Source organism: Aspergillus heteromorphus (genome assembly GCF_003184545.1).
Source record: "Aspergillus heteromorphus CBS 117.55 chromosome Unknown BO70scaffold_9, whole genome shotgun sequence".
Lineage (NCBI taxonomy): Eukaryota > Fungi > Ascomycota > Eurotiomycetes > Eurotiales > Aspergillaceae > Aspergillus > Aspergillus heteromorphus.
In genome coordinates this window covers 798,922-815,755 of record NW_020290414.1, presented here as the reverse complement: position 1 = coordinate 815,755, position 16,834 = coordinate 798,922, and the positions used below count along the sequence as shown (strand labels likewise).

Below are 16,834 nucleotides of genomic sequence, written 5' to 3'. Positions count from 1 at the left end.
CCGCTGCCAATAGTCCCACGGTCGGGCACCCGGCGGACTGTCCTTATTGGGCCTGTCTTATTCCAGCTGCCTTCTTGCTCATGGCCTGATTAATGGGAACTTTCTGTCTCTTTTTCTATACTTGAAGCCCGCGGCTGCAGGTGGAGGCGTCCAAGCCGCGAACCCTCCAATCCGCGGAGAGGAACTGCCCCTGAACCACCGAACTGCTCCTGAGAGGATCGATGCAGCTTTATTGATTGATTGATTGATTGATTGATCGATTGATCGATTGATCTGACTGAAGAACTGGCCTCCGACCGTGGACTCCGCCTGCCGATGGATCGTGACGATTGACTGTTGCTGACTTCTCCGTTCTCACTCGCACCTCAACTCCTCCTTGCGTCCCCGACCGCCGCCAGACCCTCTTTCCCCTCTTCCCTCATCCTCTCCTCTCCTCATCCCCCCTCCCCTTCCCCTTCCCTCCGTTCTTGTCTCTCCTGCTCTGCTGTCACCTCCGCTCAGGGCATCGGCCTCAATGCAGCGCCCGCCATGTCGCTCAATGGGCTAGATCATGCCACCGTCCTTGAAGCCTACCAGACCGCGCTGACCGAAGCCGGTGGATGGTGAGTCGAGTCTCCGCCTCGCGCATCCGCCGTCGCAAGGGTGCCAACTCAATCGCTGTCCGTCCCTCCCACTGACGCCCCCCCCCCTCTCCCCCCCTCCAGGTTTCTGCTCCGGTATGTATCAAGGGATGAAGTCGATCTCCTCGAGCGCGGCACCGGCGGGGTCCCCGACGTGCGCAATGCGATCGACGGCTACGAAGAGACATCCCCCCTCTACGGCTTTCTACAATACCGCCGCAGGAAGGTCGTCCTCAGCTACCTGCCGGAGGGCATGTCCCGGCTCGTGCAAGGTATGTGCGCTTGTTGTTTTTCCTGTCGCCCGCCCACTGACCGTTCAGCCCGAACCACCGTCCACTTCCAATCCGTCCTCGACAAATTCTCCCCTCACGATACCGTCTTCTCCGTCAAGGAGCCGTCCGACCTCACGGAAAGCGCCCTCTCCTCCGCCTGCCTGCTGCATACCGCCACCGGCTCGATCACCACCTCCTCGTCCAACTCCCTCCGCCGGCGCCGACTCAAGGAAATCGCGGAAGATGCGGAGGAGAATACCGTAGGCAAGGACGAGGCCCAGACACCCGCACCCACACCCGCCAATGTCATGCATCAGCGCTCGTTCAGTCAGCTGTCGGACGCCACCGTCGTTCCGCCGTCGCCGTCGGTGTCGAGCGTGCATCCATCCCCCATCATCGAGACCAGAGGCTCCGAGGCCGGGTCCATCCGCGAACGATCCCCGTCCGTAGCCACGCTGGAACGGCTGCCGTCGAATCGCACCCTCCGCGAGGACTCTGCGCCGTCGGAACCCCGCAAATCGTCCCAGTCGGCCAGGCCCTCGATCCGAGACCTGGAGCGCGCCGCAGGAATCACCCCCAAGGTCAAACTGGGCCCCCGACCTTCCGTAGACGGCAGTGGACGGCCTCGTACGGCGGGCAACCTGTCGCGGAGCGCGGAACAGCGGCCAGTGGCGTCGCTGCCAGCGGGCGTGCGGTCGTCCTCCCTGCGCAAGGCCAATCCCAGTCCCTCTCGACCGCGCTCCCAGGGGCACGGGACCCCGGTGGTAAGCAAGGTGCCCGCAGTGCCGCCATTGCTGGTGCCGCCGTTGTCCATGGCCATCTCGCGGCCCAAGCTATCCCCGGGCGCCAAATCCCTCAGCGCGCTATCGTCTTCCACCACGTCCAACGAGAAGGAGCGGTTGATGAAGGCGCTGCAGATGCGGAAGACGCAGATGGCCAAGGCCAGGGAGAGGAAAGCGCCGAGTATAGGGAGCGTGTCGGATGGGACCGAAAATAAGGAGAACATCGGCCGTCTCCCCGCTAAAATGAGGCCCGATGGGGGCGACGAAACGGTCCCGCCAGCCAAGGAGCCCAAGGAGCCCCTTTCTGCGAAGCCAGATCAGGGGGCGCATCCATCTCCTATTTCTACCCAGCCCGACCCCGTCGGCTCGGATTCCCCTGACACTCCCCCCTCGCCAGCACTCGCAGCAGCAGCGCAACCGGACAGGTCGCCCACTCGTTCGGAACCTGAAACACAGCCGGGCGACAGGGACTTGGCCGCGTCTGATTACGGCGGCACTACGGGTGGCCCCTGCTCCCCTAGCGCCATCGACGTCCCACTTGAGAACACTTCTGGAAAAGCCCCCGGCGAAGAAATTGTCGGCCCCTCGCCACCATCAGACCTCAACCCTCTTGTTCCTGGCGAACAAGAGGTCCTCACCACCGCAGCGGACCAAGTTCCTCTCAGACACGAATCCCCACCGCATCGTTCACGGCCGACTGCCCCCCCTCCCTCGTCGATCCCCGAGCCTCCGACGGAGCCGCAGCATGACTTGACCCCTGAATCCCATGTGGAGCGATCAAACACTCGAAAGGAGAAACGCAAACTATACCTCGAACCCATCCAAGTCCCTACCCCCGACTACTCGGATGACGATAACCTGCTGTCCGACGACTCCTTCATGGAAGAATTGACCAGCGCTACGGTGGAAGAGGCCAAGCCAATCTCGGTGGGCATCTCCCCCCTATCCCCGGGCTACTCGAACAGCGGCAACGGGAAGGTGTCGCCGGATGCGTGGAAGAACTCGCGTGCCGTGTCGAATCCCAGCGCCTTGAGCCATCTCACCGAACCATCCACCATGCCGACCGTCGCCGTCCGGTCGGTGTCGACGCCGCCTGTGGACGCCGACGCCAACGCCCCGCTGGTGGCCAAGAAGATCAACGTGTCATCAGGCATCTCACAACGCATCAAGGCCCTGGAGAAGTTCTCCGGGCCGGCCCCCCAATCTCTGGCGGCGCCGTCGTTTGATAGCATCCGCAAGGGCTACAGTGCGACCCCCCGCCCCTTATCCTTCCACCCTGAATCCTTCTCGCGGGCCCCCAGCCTGCGACGGCCCAGCTCCCAGGCGGGTCCCCCGGGCCTCACGCGCACTGCGAGTTCGGTGTCGGTGACGGCGCGGATCGTGCGTGAGCGGGCAGGGTCGACTGTTGAGCCGGACCTCGCCGCGCTAAACCTGCAGCCCAGTCAGATCACCGTGCAGCAGGAAACCACGCAGGTGCCGGTGACCCCCGAACCGGAAGCCAGCCCGGAAGAAAGCGCGACCCCTGCGAAGACCGAGCAACCGTCCGAGCCTGAGCCGTCCGAGCCCGAGCAACCTGAAACCCGACCATCCTCCTCCAAAGAAGCAACCTCCCCCGTCAAATCCATTGATGTGCCCTCCTCTCCCGAAGACAAGGGATCGCGCACGTCGCGGCTCCTCCGCCGGATGTCGTCTATCACCTCGCGCAAAAGCGCTGTAAGCCCGGTTGTGAGCGAAGTCGCCCCGAGCACCAGTCCCGAGCGGACCACCGAGATGCCGCAGGCGATCGACATTGGCGAGGTGAACGTGCAGTTCCCCGACACCCTCCTGTGGAAGCGGCGGTTCGTGCGGATCGACGACAAGGGATACCTGGTGCTGACACCGGGCAACGTGGACTCGAGCAACCGCAACATCGTGAAGCGGTACCACCTGAGCGAGTTCCGGACGCCGTGTCTGCCGGACGAGGACCGGCAGGAACTGCCCAACAGCATCCTGCTGGACTTTCTTGATGGCAACACGCTGCAGTGCGCCTGCGAATCGCGACAGGGACAGACCTTTGTGCTTCAGAGTGAGTCTCCCTCATGATTTCCCTCCATTCATTCCCCCCGGTCATTGTGTCAAGCTAACATATACAGCCCTCGTCGACGCCCACAGCACCTACCAAACCGCTTAGCTCTAGAGCTGCCTTTCCGCCTGCATATACGCATTCCTTCCCGTTTCCTTCCTATCCGGTGTTTTCAGCGGTATACCCCTTTCAAAACGGACCTCTGTTTTGCCCACATTCTAGTCAGACTTTCCTTCTGTCAGCCGTCAGCCTATTGTCAGCCCCTTTGAGGTTTCTTGTCGAATTGCATGTGCTGCTGCTATAGTGGTGGCTATTGGTGCTGTGTTGGTGGCTGTTTGTATTGGTGCGCCTTGCATTTGTGTTCTTATGTATGCATTGTGGCTGCGACACATGTGCTGGCTTAGCATGTTACATCTTTTCTTGTCCGCAGGTTCCGTCCCTGGTTCAGGCGCATTTCAGCTGATTTTGTTGGCTTGTATGCATGCTCATTAGCTAGATCATGGCTACCATACCATACCATACAGTATCATATCATACCATGTGTTGGGATCGATAGATACCTACCTACCTACCTTTCTACCTATCTACCTATCTACGCGGTTACGAGGTCTATCTGAATCGTAGTCGTGCTAATCCTTATACCGTAGTGTATATTCACATTCAAATCCCTAATCCCACAAACGCCTTAATGTCTTTTTATATTACACACCATAGTCTATTCCTCCTTGGCCTCCTCCTTCGCCTGCTGCTGCTGCTGCTGCTCCTCCTTCTCCCCTCCCTGCTTCTCATGCAGTTCCAACTGCTCCGCCGCCCTCTTCGCCTCCCACTGCTCCAGGAACCGCCGCACCTTAGGCCCCCAGACCTCCTCGCCCGCCTCCAGGTCCTTGTACTCGAGGACCCGCGACGGCTCCAGCACGAAGTCGCCCTGTCGGTTGCGCACCAGCTCGCTCATGTAGCCGCAGCTACCGAGCGCGCGGCCCAGGTCGTGCGCGAGGGAGCGCACGTAGAAGCCTGACGTTACGGTCATGCTGATCCGGACGGCCGGGGGGGTTTCCTTTGGTTCTTCGGCGGGCTCAGTCTCAGTCTCGGGTTTCGTCTCGGCTTCGACGGGGGTCTCAGCTTCAGCCTTCTTCTCAGATTCAACCTCAGCCTCAGTCTCAACCGGAACCGCCTCCCCCTCCACGCCCTTCAACTTCTTCCCGGTCCCCTCCTCCTCCGCATCGCCATCAATATCCTTCCTCTTCTTCCCCTCGCTCTCCCCAGCCCCCTCCGCCTTAGAACCAGAACCAGACTCCATCTCCAACAGCCTCTCAGCAACAACCTTCTCCTCCCCGCCCATAACCCCCCCCGTCGGCGGGCCCCACCCATGCGTCCCCCCCTCAAACCACTCCTCGACCTTCACATCCAACACCTCGACCTCCCTCTCCTTAATCTCCACCGGCGGCACCGTCCCCTCCCTCGCATACTCATACAGCCTCTTCCCATTAATCCTCAACGCTGAGAAAATCGGCGGCCTCTGCATAATCTTCCCCCTAAACGCGCCCAACTTCTCCTCCACCATCTCCCGCGTGATATGCTCATACGGGCCCCGTTTCACCACCTTCCCCAGCACATCATAGGTATCTGTCTCCGTCCCGAACACAAACACCGCCGTATAGGTCTTCGTGCACCCCAGGAACGAGGGCAGGGATTTCGTCCCGGCGCCGATGCCCGCCACGAGCACCCCGGTCGCCAGCGGATCGAGCGTCCCGCCGTGTCCGATCTTGACTTCCAGTTTGCGGTTCCGGTTCTTGCGGTGCCGGTGGCGCGGGTTGTAGCGCGCGGACCGGCTCTGGGAGGCGTCTTCGGCGGCGAGGCGCGCGGTTTCGTGCGCCAGCCAGGGCGCGAAGGTCGATGAGGGGTTGAAGTGTTTTTGCAGGTCGCGGAGGACGGTCGCGGATGAGAGGGTGGGGGGTTTGTGGATGGCTTTTATTATTATTATTATTATTATTATTATTTCGTTAGGTTCGGGGGTTGGGGAGCGGGGAGGGGAGGGGAGGGGAGGGGGAGGGGGTTGGACAGGCTTGAGAGATGGACATACCAAACACGCCCTCGTAGATCTTTTCGCCGGACATGGTGGTGCGGAAGAATGGCACGGCGCGGCGCGCGGCCATCGGCGGACTGAGAGGATGGGAAGAGATGGATGGTAACCGGGACGATTGCGCGCAATTGACCGGCTGGATAGGTGGGGGAGTGGGAGTGGAAGTGGGAGTAGAATTGAAAATGGAAATGGAAGAAGATATGCGAAGGTGGAGTGGAATGAAGTCAGTGAAGCCGTCGAGAGATTTTCGAGCGCGGCCGGAGCTGGTAACTTACCGGGATTGGTGTACTGGGTTGTAAATACCAGGAATCCAGTCTGCCCCAGCGTGAGAGCGGGCGGGAGACAGTGTATGGCTGCGTATGAGGGACAGACCAGCAGCTACCGTACCTTACTAAGGTACGGACTGGAGTAAGGTAAAGTAGGTAAAGTAGCTCTCCTCGTTACGAGTGACGACGCCGGACGTCTTCATTCATCGTTTCGCTATCCCCTCTCTTTCTCTCCCTCCCTCCTTCCTCTCCTTCTCGCTCTACTTCTCCCTCGAATTTGTCCCTCACGTCTCCCTCCCAACACACCATGTCCCCCCCCCCGCCATGACCTCGCGAGAAGATAACGTCCTCGCCGCCCGCGACCCGTCTCTCGCCGACGAGAACGACTGGGAAGAGTTCAGCCTCTCCGAGGTCCGCGTCCTGCTGCCGGGCAAGTCCCGCTATGCCAATCTGCTCACGGCCTCGCCGGAGACTCCCGTCCAGGTGACGGGCTGTCTGGATGAGGTGGAGGATGAGCAGGAGCGATTGGGTATCCTCTCCCACCCTGTGCATCATATCACCTCACAGCACCATCCCATTCTCTCCCCACTCCCCTCCCCTCCCTCCCAACCCAACCAAACACAGTACAGCGCCGCTGACCAACTAAATTGTAAAACAGTCCTCGACCCCGATTACCTCACCAAACGCATCGTGCTCGAAAACGTCACCCACTTCGCCTACGGCCAGCACAATGACGGCGAAGTCGGCTTCTGGGTCGCCGGCCGCGCCGGCTGGTTCGCCATCTCCCCCGCCAAGGGCTACAAGCCCATGTTCAATGACGTGGTCGAGGCTATTGACTTGCTGTATTTTCTGGCCGATCGCCATCAGTCGAAACGGCGCAAGAGGGGGTGGAACCCCAGTGTGGAGTATTTGTGCGATGAGGTAGGTTTTCTGCTTCGGGGATTATAATGTGGGGGTGGGCGAGTTGCTCAGGTTGCGGAGGGCGTTGAAAGTGATGGATTGTGTTGGATGGTGCTGATTCTCCCAGTACGTGAGCCATACGCACGGCATCTGCGAGGACGCAGACGATTCCGCAGAGGTGTTCTACAAACATCATCACTTCCTGCTGTCCCGCATGCTGAAGGGCGAGGAGAACGTGCAGTGGACGAATACGAGCATTTTCGAGCATCTGTGTGAGAAGTTCCCGGTATGTTGTCCTCTCCCTCTTTCAAGCTAGCAGTAGCTAATCCGCGCAGGAGGATTACGAGCAGATTAAAGCGCAGTACGAAGGCGTGAAGGAGGTAGAGTCCGAGGACGAAGAATCGGAAGACGACGAGATGAAAGAAGAGAAGACACACGAGCCCGACTCCACCGGTCTATCCAAAGGACAAGCCGACTCTATATACGCCGTCATCCTCGACCTCAAGGAGGCAGGCTACCTGGCCAAACGCCAACTCAACCTCGACCTCCTCCTCACCACCCTAGTCTCCCGCTTCGAGATCGACGGCCCCGAATACGCGCACGACCTCGTCTCCTCCCGCGCCGACGCCATCCTCTCCCTCATGGACGACGCCAAAACCTACAACTTCGACTGGTCCCGCAAGGTCATCTACCGGGAACTCAAAGCCGCGTCGCGCAAGAACCGCGTCCAAGAAATCACCCTCACGCCCCTACGGCCCCGGCCCGCCGAAAACAATGTCTCCTCCGGCGAAGGCGAAGGCGACGGCGACGGCGACCAAAGCGAGCCAGACGACGCCCCCAAACCCCGGCGTCGCCGCGTCCGCAAATCCGTCTTACGACCTAAATCCTCCGTCGCGTCCAAACGCACCGGGAAACGCACGCGCAGCGCGGCGGCGGCAGCAGACCCAGACGACGCCTACGCATCAGATCCCAACCCGGACGCGATGGACGACCTCGAGACCCCCAGCAAAGTCCGCGGGCACGATCTTGTCCGCGATCCGCTCTCCACGCGCGCCAAACGCAGAACCCGCTCCATCCTCTCCGACTCCGGGTCGAATTACCAGAAGGCGCCCCTCCAGGAAACCCTCCAGAGCCGGAACACCTCCGTGTCGGCTGCGGACCGCGAACCCACCGCCGACCCGTCGGAGATGGACCATCCCCCCGATGCCGACGATAGTCTGTCGGATACATGGACGTGTCAGGTGCGGGGATGCGGGAAGGTCATTCACAAGAGCCATTCTAAGCGCGGGAAGGACATGATCGAGGACCATTCCCTGGCGCACGCGGACGATGCCAAGGCGAAGATGGATTTGGTGTTTGCGGAACAGAGGCTGAATGTTGGGCTGCCGGTGGATAATCTGCTCAATCGGATTAGGGAGCTGGGCGCGGGCGCGGCGATTGGGGAGCTGGCGGAGGGCGTCGCGGTGAATGGGCTGTCGGTGTAATGAGATGACTGACTGACTGACTCACTGATGATGATAATGATAGAGCGGGTTGTTCTGGTTCATGGTGTGGTTGATTCTGTGGTTGATTCTGTGGTTGATGGATGCCTCTGGCAGATGGCTAGTCAGTCTACTGGGAATGGGATAGCTCCAGACTGCAGAATAGATAGGACAGCCGATGAGACAGTTGACAGCTGACAGCCGACAGCCGACAGCCGAGACGGCGTGGCATCCACATGCATGGGCTGATGCGACGGAAGGACAGACGGACAGACGGACAGACGGACAGACAGGCACACGGCGACGATGGAGTGATTTACGCAGTGGGATGCAGATGCAGTGACATGCAGCCGCGAGATACATCACATCACATCACGTCCAGACAGCACGAGAGATGATAAGATACCAGCTATGACTACCTTTCCTACCTTAAGACAGACAGACCGTTCCCTCAGATACCTACCTTACCTACCTTATGATATCTTTCAATACAAACCACAAAACTGTCTATAACAAACACAACACACTGCTTTTAGGACCCGACCGGTATCTAACCTAACATGATAATATAATAACATACAGAAAAAACACACCATCACTAGATACTCTGTATTATCAATCAACCATCAACCATCAACCATCAACAAATAACGATTAACCGATTGATTGATTGATCAATCAATCAATCAAACCAATGGAATGAATGCTTGAGTGATAGACACTAGGATAGATCAATTCCGACCCGCGGCCCGCTTACTCTTCCCGGGCCTCTTGGGGCCGCCCTTCCCCTTCATCTTCTTGACGGAGAAATCGCGCAGATCACCCGACGACATGGCGTCGCCGCTCTTGATGTGGCGCTTCTTGCCGCCGAAGCCGAAGCGCTCGTTCTTCTTCTGGCGCTTGAGCGAGGGGCCGCCCTCGGCGTCACGGCCGCGCTTGCGTCCGGCGGTCTGCTGCGCGGCGTCGTCGATGGCCACGTCGAACAGGTTGTCTTTGTCTTCGGTGGGACCGGCGGTGTCGGCCTTGCGCTCTGTGGGAACATGTATATTAGCATTTGAACCATTTCAAAGTGCGTGGAAGGCCATCCATCCATCTCATCTCAACCCAACCCAAACCAACCCACAACACGTAACAAGAAAGAAAGAAAGAAAGAAAGAAAGAAAGAAAGAAATAGGAACAAGGATGGAAGGAAGATATATAAGAGGGGAAGATGGAAAAAAAAAAAAAAAAACATACTCTTCTTCAACGCACTAATCTTCTCCAAGGTCTCCCTCTTCTCCTTCGCCCTCTGCTGCAACTTGGCAACCTGGACCTGCTTCCCGAACTTCTTGAGATCGCGCTGCTTCCTGGCGTCCGCGGCAGCCTTCTTGCCAGCAGCCTCATCAAACAGCTTCTTCTTGATGCGCCCCATGTGCTCATCCGTCTTGACCATCTCGGCAAAGTAATCGCCGGGGCGCGTGAACGGCACGCCCTCCTTCTTGAGCAGGGCGCGCGCGGTGCCGGCCGCCGCGGCGCAGACTTTGTAGAAGGCGAGTTCGCGAGCCAGGTCGTCGTTGGCGTCGGGGACGTCGATGGGTTCGGCGCTGACGAGCGAGTTGTGTTCCGAGAAGTGGGTCGCGGGGGTGAGGAAGGAAATGCGTTTCAGGGAGGCGGTGATCGCGGTGCTGTTGTTGATGGTGAGGCGTTGGTGCGGGATGATGTCTTCTCTTTCGTCCGCGGAGAGGTCGCTGAGAGGGATGTCTTCTTCTTCTTCTTCTTCGTCTTCTTCTTCTTCCTCGTCGTCTTGTTCTTGTGACGGTGATTCCGAGGTCTCTTCGGGGGTGGCTTCTGGCTCGTCGCTGGCGGACTCTTCCTCCTCCTCCTCCTCTTCCGCCTTCTTCTTCTTATCTTCCTCCTTCTGCTCCTTCTTGCTCTTCTCGTTAAACGCCTTCTCGTCCTCCGCACTCACGCCCTTCCGCTTCCGCGCGGCCTTGACAAGCTTCTTCTGCTTCTCGGCATCGTAGTCCCGACCGCGGTGGTCGTCCAGGGCCTGGAGGAGCTTGCTGCGCTTGGGCATGGTGAGAGATGTGAATGCGGTTGGGGGGTGGGGGGGGGTTGGAAGGTGGGAAGAGTCGTGTTGGATGGATGGTCGAGAGTGAGGCCGAGCAAAGACGCCAGGGAATTTTTTGGGGATGGCGCTAGGCTGGGTTGGGTTAGGGCGGGTGGTGGGTGGGGCTGATGCGGATGAGGGAGGGAGATTGTTGTTCCGTTATTGATATGTATTATTTTTACTATACTATTTTTTTATTTTTGACTATTTTATCAGATTGTTTGGGAAATATTTAGTATTCTTCTGTTAGATGGTAGAGGGCAGTTGGAGTATTTATGTTTGTGATTGGCTGTGAATGTCATAATCATAGGTGTGATCATAATTCATGCTCATTAGTAGTAGTAAAACGGTTCTTTCTCCCCATCCGCCCTAAAAATACAGATCCCCCAGGCATCACCACACCACTACAGCTACAGCTATTCATCTACAATCCACTCCTAAACGGCCACCCATAAACCCCCGCCGTCAACTCCAACCCCCCTCCAATCCTTCCCCTCCTCAGCTTCAGCTCCTCGACATCCCAATTCGCCCACACCTGCCGCCCATTCAGAAACGCCGCCTCGGGACTCGCCAGCCACACCATGAAATCCGCCGGCAGCGAGACTGTTTACAGACTGTTAGCTTCACAACACAACACAATATCAAAGAAAAAGAGGAGAAAATACCATCATCCATCGGCAACCGCTCCTTATCCCCTCCACTCTTGCGAAACACCCCCGTCTCAACCATCCCGGGATGCAGCGCCGCCGCAAACACATTCGGGTTCTCCGCCGCCACGAACTCGATGACCTTGTGCAGGGCCAGTTTCGAACCGACGTACGCCGAGAGACCTGGTAGTGCAGTGGCCGGGAAAGTCGTGATCGCCGTGATCGCAATGATGGTCGCATGCTGGGGACGGGCTGTGGGGAGGAGCGTTTTGATGGGCAGGTAGGCGCCTTTTACGTTTGTCTGTCCAAACCAGGAGACTGTTATTAGTCCCCTTGATTGCCTTATGCGTCTTTCTCCATGAGTTGGGAGGGACTTGAGAGAGGGGTGAAGAAAGAAGGAAGGAATGAATACTTCAAAACTCCCCCACCAATCCTCCGCCCCCGAGTCGCGGATCGTCGCCGGACCGGCTAGATACCCCGCGCCTAGGATCAGGACATCCCAGGGGCCGATTTCCGAGGCGAGCGTGGCGAGAGAGGCTTCGTCGGTGACGCTGCAGGCGTGGACGGAGCTGGGGCAGGAGAGCGCGCTCTGGGTCTCGATCAGCGTGGAGAGCGTGCGGCCGATGAGGATGATTTTGTGGGCGCCGGCGCGGGAGAAGGAGAGTGCGGTGGCGCGGCCGATGCCGCTGCCCTGGGAGATTATTAGTGTTGCTTGTTGGGGTGGAGGGAAGGAATACTGCGCCGGTGATGATGATGGTTCTGTTGGCGGCGGAGAGGTCGGGGCGGGTGGGCGAGATGGAGGGGTAGGTGGTGTTATGCCAGGTTGGGGTGAGGGAGGGGAGGGGAGGCATGATTAGTGTTGCTGTTGTGTTGATTTAATCTGTCGATGGCGAGGATATTGATGGTGATGTGGAAAGAGGGAGGGATGATGCGATGATGAAGTAAAGATGACAGACAGATAAAGGGCATGTTTAATGTTTATTGATAGTGTAACACAACACAACACAACACACTTCCAGCTGACTCAGATTGCAGCCTGTCCACCTGCGGGGAAAAGACCCTTCCTCATTCCTCATTCCCCATTCCCCAATCCCATCCCCCATCCATCCATCCATCCCATCCTAACCCTATTCCCCATCTACCCTCCGAGGCCACAACGCCACCACCACACCACCCCTTGTCCCTCCCACTCCTCACTCCTGTTAATTTCACCTGTTACCCCCCCCCCCCCCCCCAAATGCAGTCATCACGCCGATCGATCTGCTGCACTGCGACGCTGCCCGCCTGCCCGCCTGGCCTGGACCGAACCTGTGCCCCCAGCGGAGGGTAACGAGCCCTGCTCTGATAAACGCGAAAGTCCCCGCGCGGCTCCCTGCAGGTCTCCCTGACCTGACCTGACCTGACTTGGCCATTTGTCCTCGAGGCACCATGTACGGCTGAGGGTGTTATTTCTGGGCGTTCGCTCGCGGGCTGGCTGGCTTGCTTGCTCGCTTGCTCATCCATCCTCCCATCGCAGCTGTATCTGCACCGACAGCAACACCAGTATCCACACCATCACCGGTTACCATACTGCCATCAGTAGTGTGGCCAGTATCAGATCAGATCAGCACAGCACAGCACAGCAAAATGGGCACCGTAAGTCCCGGCGGTCTCAAACTGATGATCTGGATGATTGTCTTTACGGTCCTCACGACAGTGGTTCTGGGGCTGCGGCTGTGGGCAATTCGTGTGAAGAGGCGGGCGTTTAAACTCCATGATTATCTGATTTTGCTGGCTTATGTGAGTCGATCCTATGCTATGGCTATCTAGCTTACTATCCCTCCTCTCTTAATCTATTAATCAACGCAAACCCCTAATAAAAATAGACAAGCACCTGCTGCATGTCTGCCCTAACATGGTGGGCCATCGCCAACGGGCTAGGCGCGCACACCTCCGAGCTCACTACCTATGAGCTCGGGGTGCAATACCAGGTTTGTCTTCTGGTTCTCCCTCTCCCTCTCCCTCTCCCCTCCCTACTCCAATCAGAACAACAACAAGAACAATTATAATAATAATAATAACCAACCCTAACCAAACCCAGTTAATCGTCGGCAGCAGCATGACCTGGCTCGTCGGCACAGTGAGCTGCAAACTCTCCATGATCGCGCTCTACTGGACGCTCTTCCCGTCACAGCGCTTCACCTACGCCATCTGGGCGATGACCGCCATCGTGATCAGCTACTTCATCGCCTTCGTCTGTCTGTTCCTGACGCAGTGCCACCCCATCTCGTACGGGTGGCACCCGGTCCCCGGCGGGAAGTGTCGCTCGCTGTTCATCCAGGAGATCCTCTCCATCAGTCTGAATATGTTTATTGATACGGCCATCGCCGTGTTACCCATCCCGGCACTGTGGAGATTAAAGATGTCTGTGAGGAATAAACTGACAATTAGTGTCATGTTTGCGATGGGGTTGGTGTATGTTTCTTCCCCCCCCCCCCCCCCCCTTCATACAATCTTTACCTCACCCTCAACATCAAGATTAATGAACCCCCCACCCATTACTAACGAAACCAAACAGAGTCGTAGCAATAATGGCCTACCGTCTCGAGATCACCCTCGACCCAAGCACAAACCTCGACTTCGTCCACGGCTTGTACCTCGTCGGCCTGGTCAGTTTCCTTGAGCTCTGGCTGAGCATGATCGTCGTGAGTCTGCCGACTCTGGCGCCGCTGTTCCGGCTGTACGTCGAGCCGTGCTTGGGGAGGTATTTGTCGGGGAGTGGGGGGAGTGGGAATCGGAATAGAAATAGGAATGGGAATGGGAATCAGCCGGGACGGTTGCGCGAGGCGTTGCATACTATTGGGAGTGAGCCGTCGAGTCGGAGGAAGGGTGTTGGGAAGGATAGTGTATTTGAGGATGGGATGGGGATGGGGATGGGAATGGGGAGTGGGAGTAGGGCTGGGAATGGGGCGGATGGGAGTTGGGGGGAAGGAGAAGGGTATGAGTTTGGGACTGGGGTGGAGACGAGGGTGGGGAGGGGGAGTGATCATCATCATCAGTACCATGATCGTGATAATCGTGATGAGGAGCGGGGGGAGGGGGATGGCTCTAGCCATGGTGGGGATGGGGATGGGGATGGGGATGGGGAGAGTCAGGGGTCGTTGGCGGAATTGGTCAAGGGGGGTGGGATGGGTGGAGGAGGGAGAGGAAGGAGAGGAGGGATTAGCGTGCGACATGAGATTCAGATTCAGCGGGGAGTGGACTGACCGATGGGGAGGTCTACCACTGGGAGAACCTTGACTTGGCCCTATCCATCTTCCTACTTCTTTATTTAATATATATACTTCTATCCTCTTCCTTTCAAGTTCTTATATTCCCATACCCACACATCCTCCCCTTTTTTCTTCACCATCCAACAGCTAGATACTACCTACATCCTCACCTCGACCCATCCACCACACACTGGCACAGATACTCTTTCACGACGATACCGATGCCGATGCCGATACCCTCCTCTCAAACCTAACCCTCAGCATTCCCGGATTCGAAGTAAACTGATCCGTCATCTCCCCCATCACCGCCTCCCCCGTGTCCCTTGGTGCCAGGCGTACGTGGTATTTACTCACCAGTCGGGCCGTGACGAGCCGCATGTCGTCCATCGCGAGGAAGCGGCCGAGGCAGCTGTGGTGGCCTGCAGACACGCATCAGTATTGAGTGTCGAGAGGCAAGAAGTGAGAGTTCTGGGGAGCAGAGATAGATACATAGATCAGATTGGGAAAGCATCAAGGAAATATAAATGGAACAGAGGAAGAGAAAGAAAGCCAAGGACCGGAACGGTTGAAGGATGGAAAAGGAGGGATTGAAGGAATAGAGAGGGCTAGCTAGATACCAGTCCCAAAAGGCGCATACGCAGCCCTATTTCTCACCAGCCAGGGCTCATCGGACCATCGCTCGGGGAGGAATTCGCTGGCGCGGATGAAGCAGTCTTCTCCTATACAGAGCATCATTAACACCATAGTTACTACCCAATCATCCCAGTTTCCAGTCACCCATAACATCCCTCCCTCCCATAAAGAAAACAGAAAAGGAAGATATACTCCTCATAACCGAAAACCTCGGCGCCACGACCGTCGTAAACGGCGGCACAAACACCGCACCTTCTTCCCCATGCTTCCCACCCATCCACATCCCCTCCCCCTGCGTCTTGCGATACCCCCCCGTCAACAACGCCGGATAGAGCCTCAACGCCTCGGCAACCACAGCCTCCAGATGCGGACACTCCCTCGCCAGAGCCCGGGGGTCATTCACATCCACGCCCGTAGTCCGAATCTCACGATAGATCCTATCCGCGTGGACGGGACCCCGCGCCAGTTCACAGAAGATGCCAATCAGGGTACTAGCCGTCGGCTCGCTGCCGGCCACGATGGCGAGGATGCTGTCGCCGGTGAGCCAGGGGATCTGCGATGCGTGGGTTTTGGCGTCTTCGAGGAGGTAGAATGCAACGTCCGGGGTTTGGGTTGGGTTTGCGGGGAGCTATATGCATATGCATATTAATCCACCGGTTAGCGTAACAGTTGGCTATGGAGATAGAAAGGGTAGGTAGGTAATTTAACGGAGGTAATGAAAAGAGGAAAGTACCCCCATCCTCTCCCTCATCTGCCCCTCACACCAACCCATCATGCGAAACCAGTCCCCTACGATCCCCACGCGCGGACAAAGCCGAAACGCTATCTGTACAACCCACGGCACTGGGCTCAACGGGCCCAGGATCGACATCGCCCGTCGCAGAAGCACGATCACGAAGTGCCACTCGCCCCGGTGCAGCATGTCGAAGGACTTGTTGAAGACGAAGTCGCCCATCGTGTCGAACCCGAACCAGTAGAATAGCGGGTTGATTTCTGTGGTGTTCTGGTGGGCGGCGTCGTGGGAGATCAGCGCGTCGAGGTCGTCGATGTAGGTGAGGATCTTGGCTTCGTATTGCGCGAGGGCTGGGCTGTTAGCTTTCTTTCTTTTGTTGATTCTTATTGTTTTTTTCGGAGAGGGGAGGGGAGGGGATACATTTAGCAGTAAACCCGCGGTTCCACTGTCGCCGACGAGCAGCGTGGATGGCTTTGTCGCGCGTCGTGACGAGGGATTGCCTGGGGTGGAGGAGGTCGTACCACTCCGCTTTGATGCAGTGGGATTTGGGCCCGTCGAGGGCGATGTAGATGTCCGGGTGGAAGATGGTGAGTTCGTTGGGGCCTGGCCTGTTAGTTATGCCTCGCGTGATATGGGGGGGATGGGACATGCCTGTGCGGACAAAGTCGCCATACTGAGCGTGAAGAGCGTCCAGAACAAGGAAGTTCTTGCACTTCCTCGCCTGCCAGACATGCCAGAGCTTGGAGATCCGTGCCCCAAGCGGGCCTGGGAAGTGGCGCAGAGGATGGAAGAACAGACGGTAGATGGTGATGCTGGCGAAGAGGGAAAGCAGATAGCCTGCGATGAGGAGCCAGGAGGAGCGGGTGCTTGCAAGCAGCAGCACAGCAAAGACAGACACATGTCCCACCAGGATACTCGGGGCCTGGAGGTGCCATTCACCGTGGATGAAGACGCCGTGGTGCATGACCACGCCGGTCACCGCGCCGACAGTCAACGCGAGTGGATTGTTCATGCTGGC

General features: G+C 57.8%; 7 protein-coding genes across 7 annotated transcripts; 3 read left to right on the top strand and 4 right to left on the bottom strand.

The window, feature by feature from the left end:
- The first annotated feature begins 345 nt into the window (after positions 1–345).
- On the top strand, positions 346–3,840 carry BO70DRAFT_361373 (putative GPI-anchored cell surface glycoprotein). The gene is made up of 3 exons (XM_025543021.1): positions 346–602; positions 705–892; positions 941–3,840. Exons 1-3 carry the CDS (start codon positions 529–531, stop codon positions 3,754–3,756), a joined length of 3,078 nt encoding a protein of 1,025 aa, XP_025400323.1. The 5' UTR covers positions 346–528; the 3' UTR covers positions 3,757–3,840.
- Positions 3,841–4,451: 611 nt separating this feature from the next.
- Positions 4,452–5,850, bottom strand: BO70DRAFT_352094 (pseudouridine synthase PUS4; the record flags this gene model as incomplete). Its single annotated transcript, XM_025541775.1, has 2 exons — positions 4,452–5,701; positions 5,817–5,850. The coding sequence occupies 2 exons, from the start codon at positions 5,848–5,850 to the stop codon at positions 4,452–4,454; spliced, it is 1,284 nt and encodes a 427-aa protein (XP_025400322.1).
- A 556-nt stretch (positions 5,851–6,406) lies between these two features.
- Positions 6,407–8,466, top strand: BO70DRAFT_370525 (uncharacterized protein; the record flags this gene model as incomplete). The annotated part of the gene is made up of 4 exons (XM_025544743.1): positions 6,407–6,611; positions 6,741–7,003; positions 7,110–7,268; positions 7,318–8,466. The coding sequence occupies 4 exons, from the start codon at positions 6,407–6,409 to the stop codon at positions 8,464–8,466; spliced, it is 1,776 nt and encodes a 591-aa protein (XP_025400321.1).
- A 465-nt stretch (positions 8,467–8,931) lies between these two features.
- On the bottom strand, positions 8,932–10,554 carry BO70DRAFT_313385 (EBP2 family rRNA-processing protein). The gene is made up of 2 exons (XM_025540243.1): positions 9,700–10,554; positions 8,932–9,493 (listed from the first exon to the last, which is right to left on the bottom strand). Exons 1-2 carry the CDS (start codon positions 10,517–10,519, stop codon positions 9,195–9,197), a joined length of 1,119 nt encoding a protein of 372 aa, XP_025400320.1. The 5' UTR covers positions 10,520–10,554; the 3' UTR covers positions 8,932–9,194.
- Positions 10,555–10,976: 422 nt separating this feature from the next.
- BO70DRAFT_379094 (SDR family NAD(P)-dependent oxidoreductase) lies at positions 10,977–12,151 on the bottom strand (the record flags this gene model as incomplete). The annotated part of the gene is made up of 3 exons (XM_025545311.1): positions 11,937–12,151; positions 11,218–11,890; positions 10,977–11,155 (listed from the first exon to the last, which is right to left on the bottom strand). Exons 1-3 carry the CDS (start codon positions 12,048–12,050, stop codon positions 10,977–10,979), a joined length of 966 nt encoding a protein of 321 aa, XP_025400319.1. The 5' UTR covers positions 12,051–12,151.
- Positions 12,152–12,446: 295 nt separating this feature from the next.
- BO70DRAFT_428556 (uncharacterized protein) lies at positions 12,447–15,088 on the top strand. Its single transcript, XM_025547989.1, has 5 exons — positions 12,447–12,978; positions 13,065–13,169; positions 13,280–13,653; positions 13,757–14,084; positions 14,650–15,088. The coding sequence occupies exons 1-5, from the start codon at positions 12,826–12,828 to the stop codon at positions 14,734–14,736; spliced, it is 1,047 nt and encodes a 348-aa protein (XP_025400318.1). The 5' UTR covers positions 12,447–12,825; the 3' UTR covers positions 14,737–15,088.
- Positions 15,060–16,828, bottom strand: BO70DRAFT_395651 (cytochrome P450; the record flags this gene model as incomplete). Its single annotated transcript, XM_025546552.1, has 4 exons — positions 15,060–15,169; positions 15,276–15,711; positions 15,877–16,166; positions 16,237–16,828. 4 exons carry the CDS (start codon positions 16,826–16,828, stop codon positions 15,060–15,062), a joined length of 1,428 nt encoding a protein of 475 aa, XP_025400317.1.
- Positions 16,829–16,834: the final 6 nt, after the last annotated feature.

What these genes read in the sequence shown, in the direction of transcription:
- BO70DRAFT_361373 (XM_025543021.1), top strand. Translation starts at nt 529, where the DNA reads ATGTCGCTCAATGGGCTAGATCATGCCACCGTCCTTGAAGCCTACCAG. An exon ending in CTGACCGAAGCCGGTGGATG is followed by an intron (nt 603 to 704) that starts GTGAGTCGAGTC and finishes CCCCCCCTCCAG; the next exon opens with GTTTCTGCTCCGGTATGTAT. An exon ending in CATGTCCCGGCTCGTGCAAG is followed by an intron (nt 893 to 940) that starts GTATGTGCGCTT and finishes CTGACCGTTCAG; the next exon opens with CCCGAACCACCGTCCACTTC.
- BO70DRAFT_313385 (XM_025540243.1), bottom strand. Translation starts at nt 10,519, where the DNA reads ATGCCCAAGCGCAGCAAGCTCCTCCAGGCCCTGGACGACCACCGCGGT. An exon ending in GATTAGTGCGTTGAAGAAGA is followed by an intron (nt 9,494 to 9,699) that starts GTATGTTTTTTT and finishes ATGTTCCCACAG; the next exon opens with AGCGCAAGGCCGACACCGCC.
- BO70DRAFT_428556 (XM_025547989.1), top strand. Translation starts at nt 12,826, where the DNA reads ATGGGCACCGTAAGTCCCGGCGGTCTCAAACTGATGATCTGGATGATT. An exon ending in AGCTCGGGGTGCAATACCAG is followed by an intron (nt 13,170 to 13,279) that starts GTTTGTCTTCTG and finishes AACCAAACCCAG; the next exon opens with TTAATCGTCGGCAGCAGCAT. An exon ending in AGGGTGTTGGGAAGGATAGT is followed by an intron (nt 14,085 to 14,649) that starts GTATTTGAGGAT and finishes ACACTGGCACAG; the next exon opens with ATACTCTTTCACGACGATAC.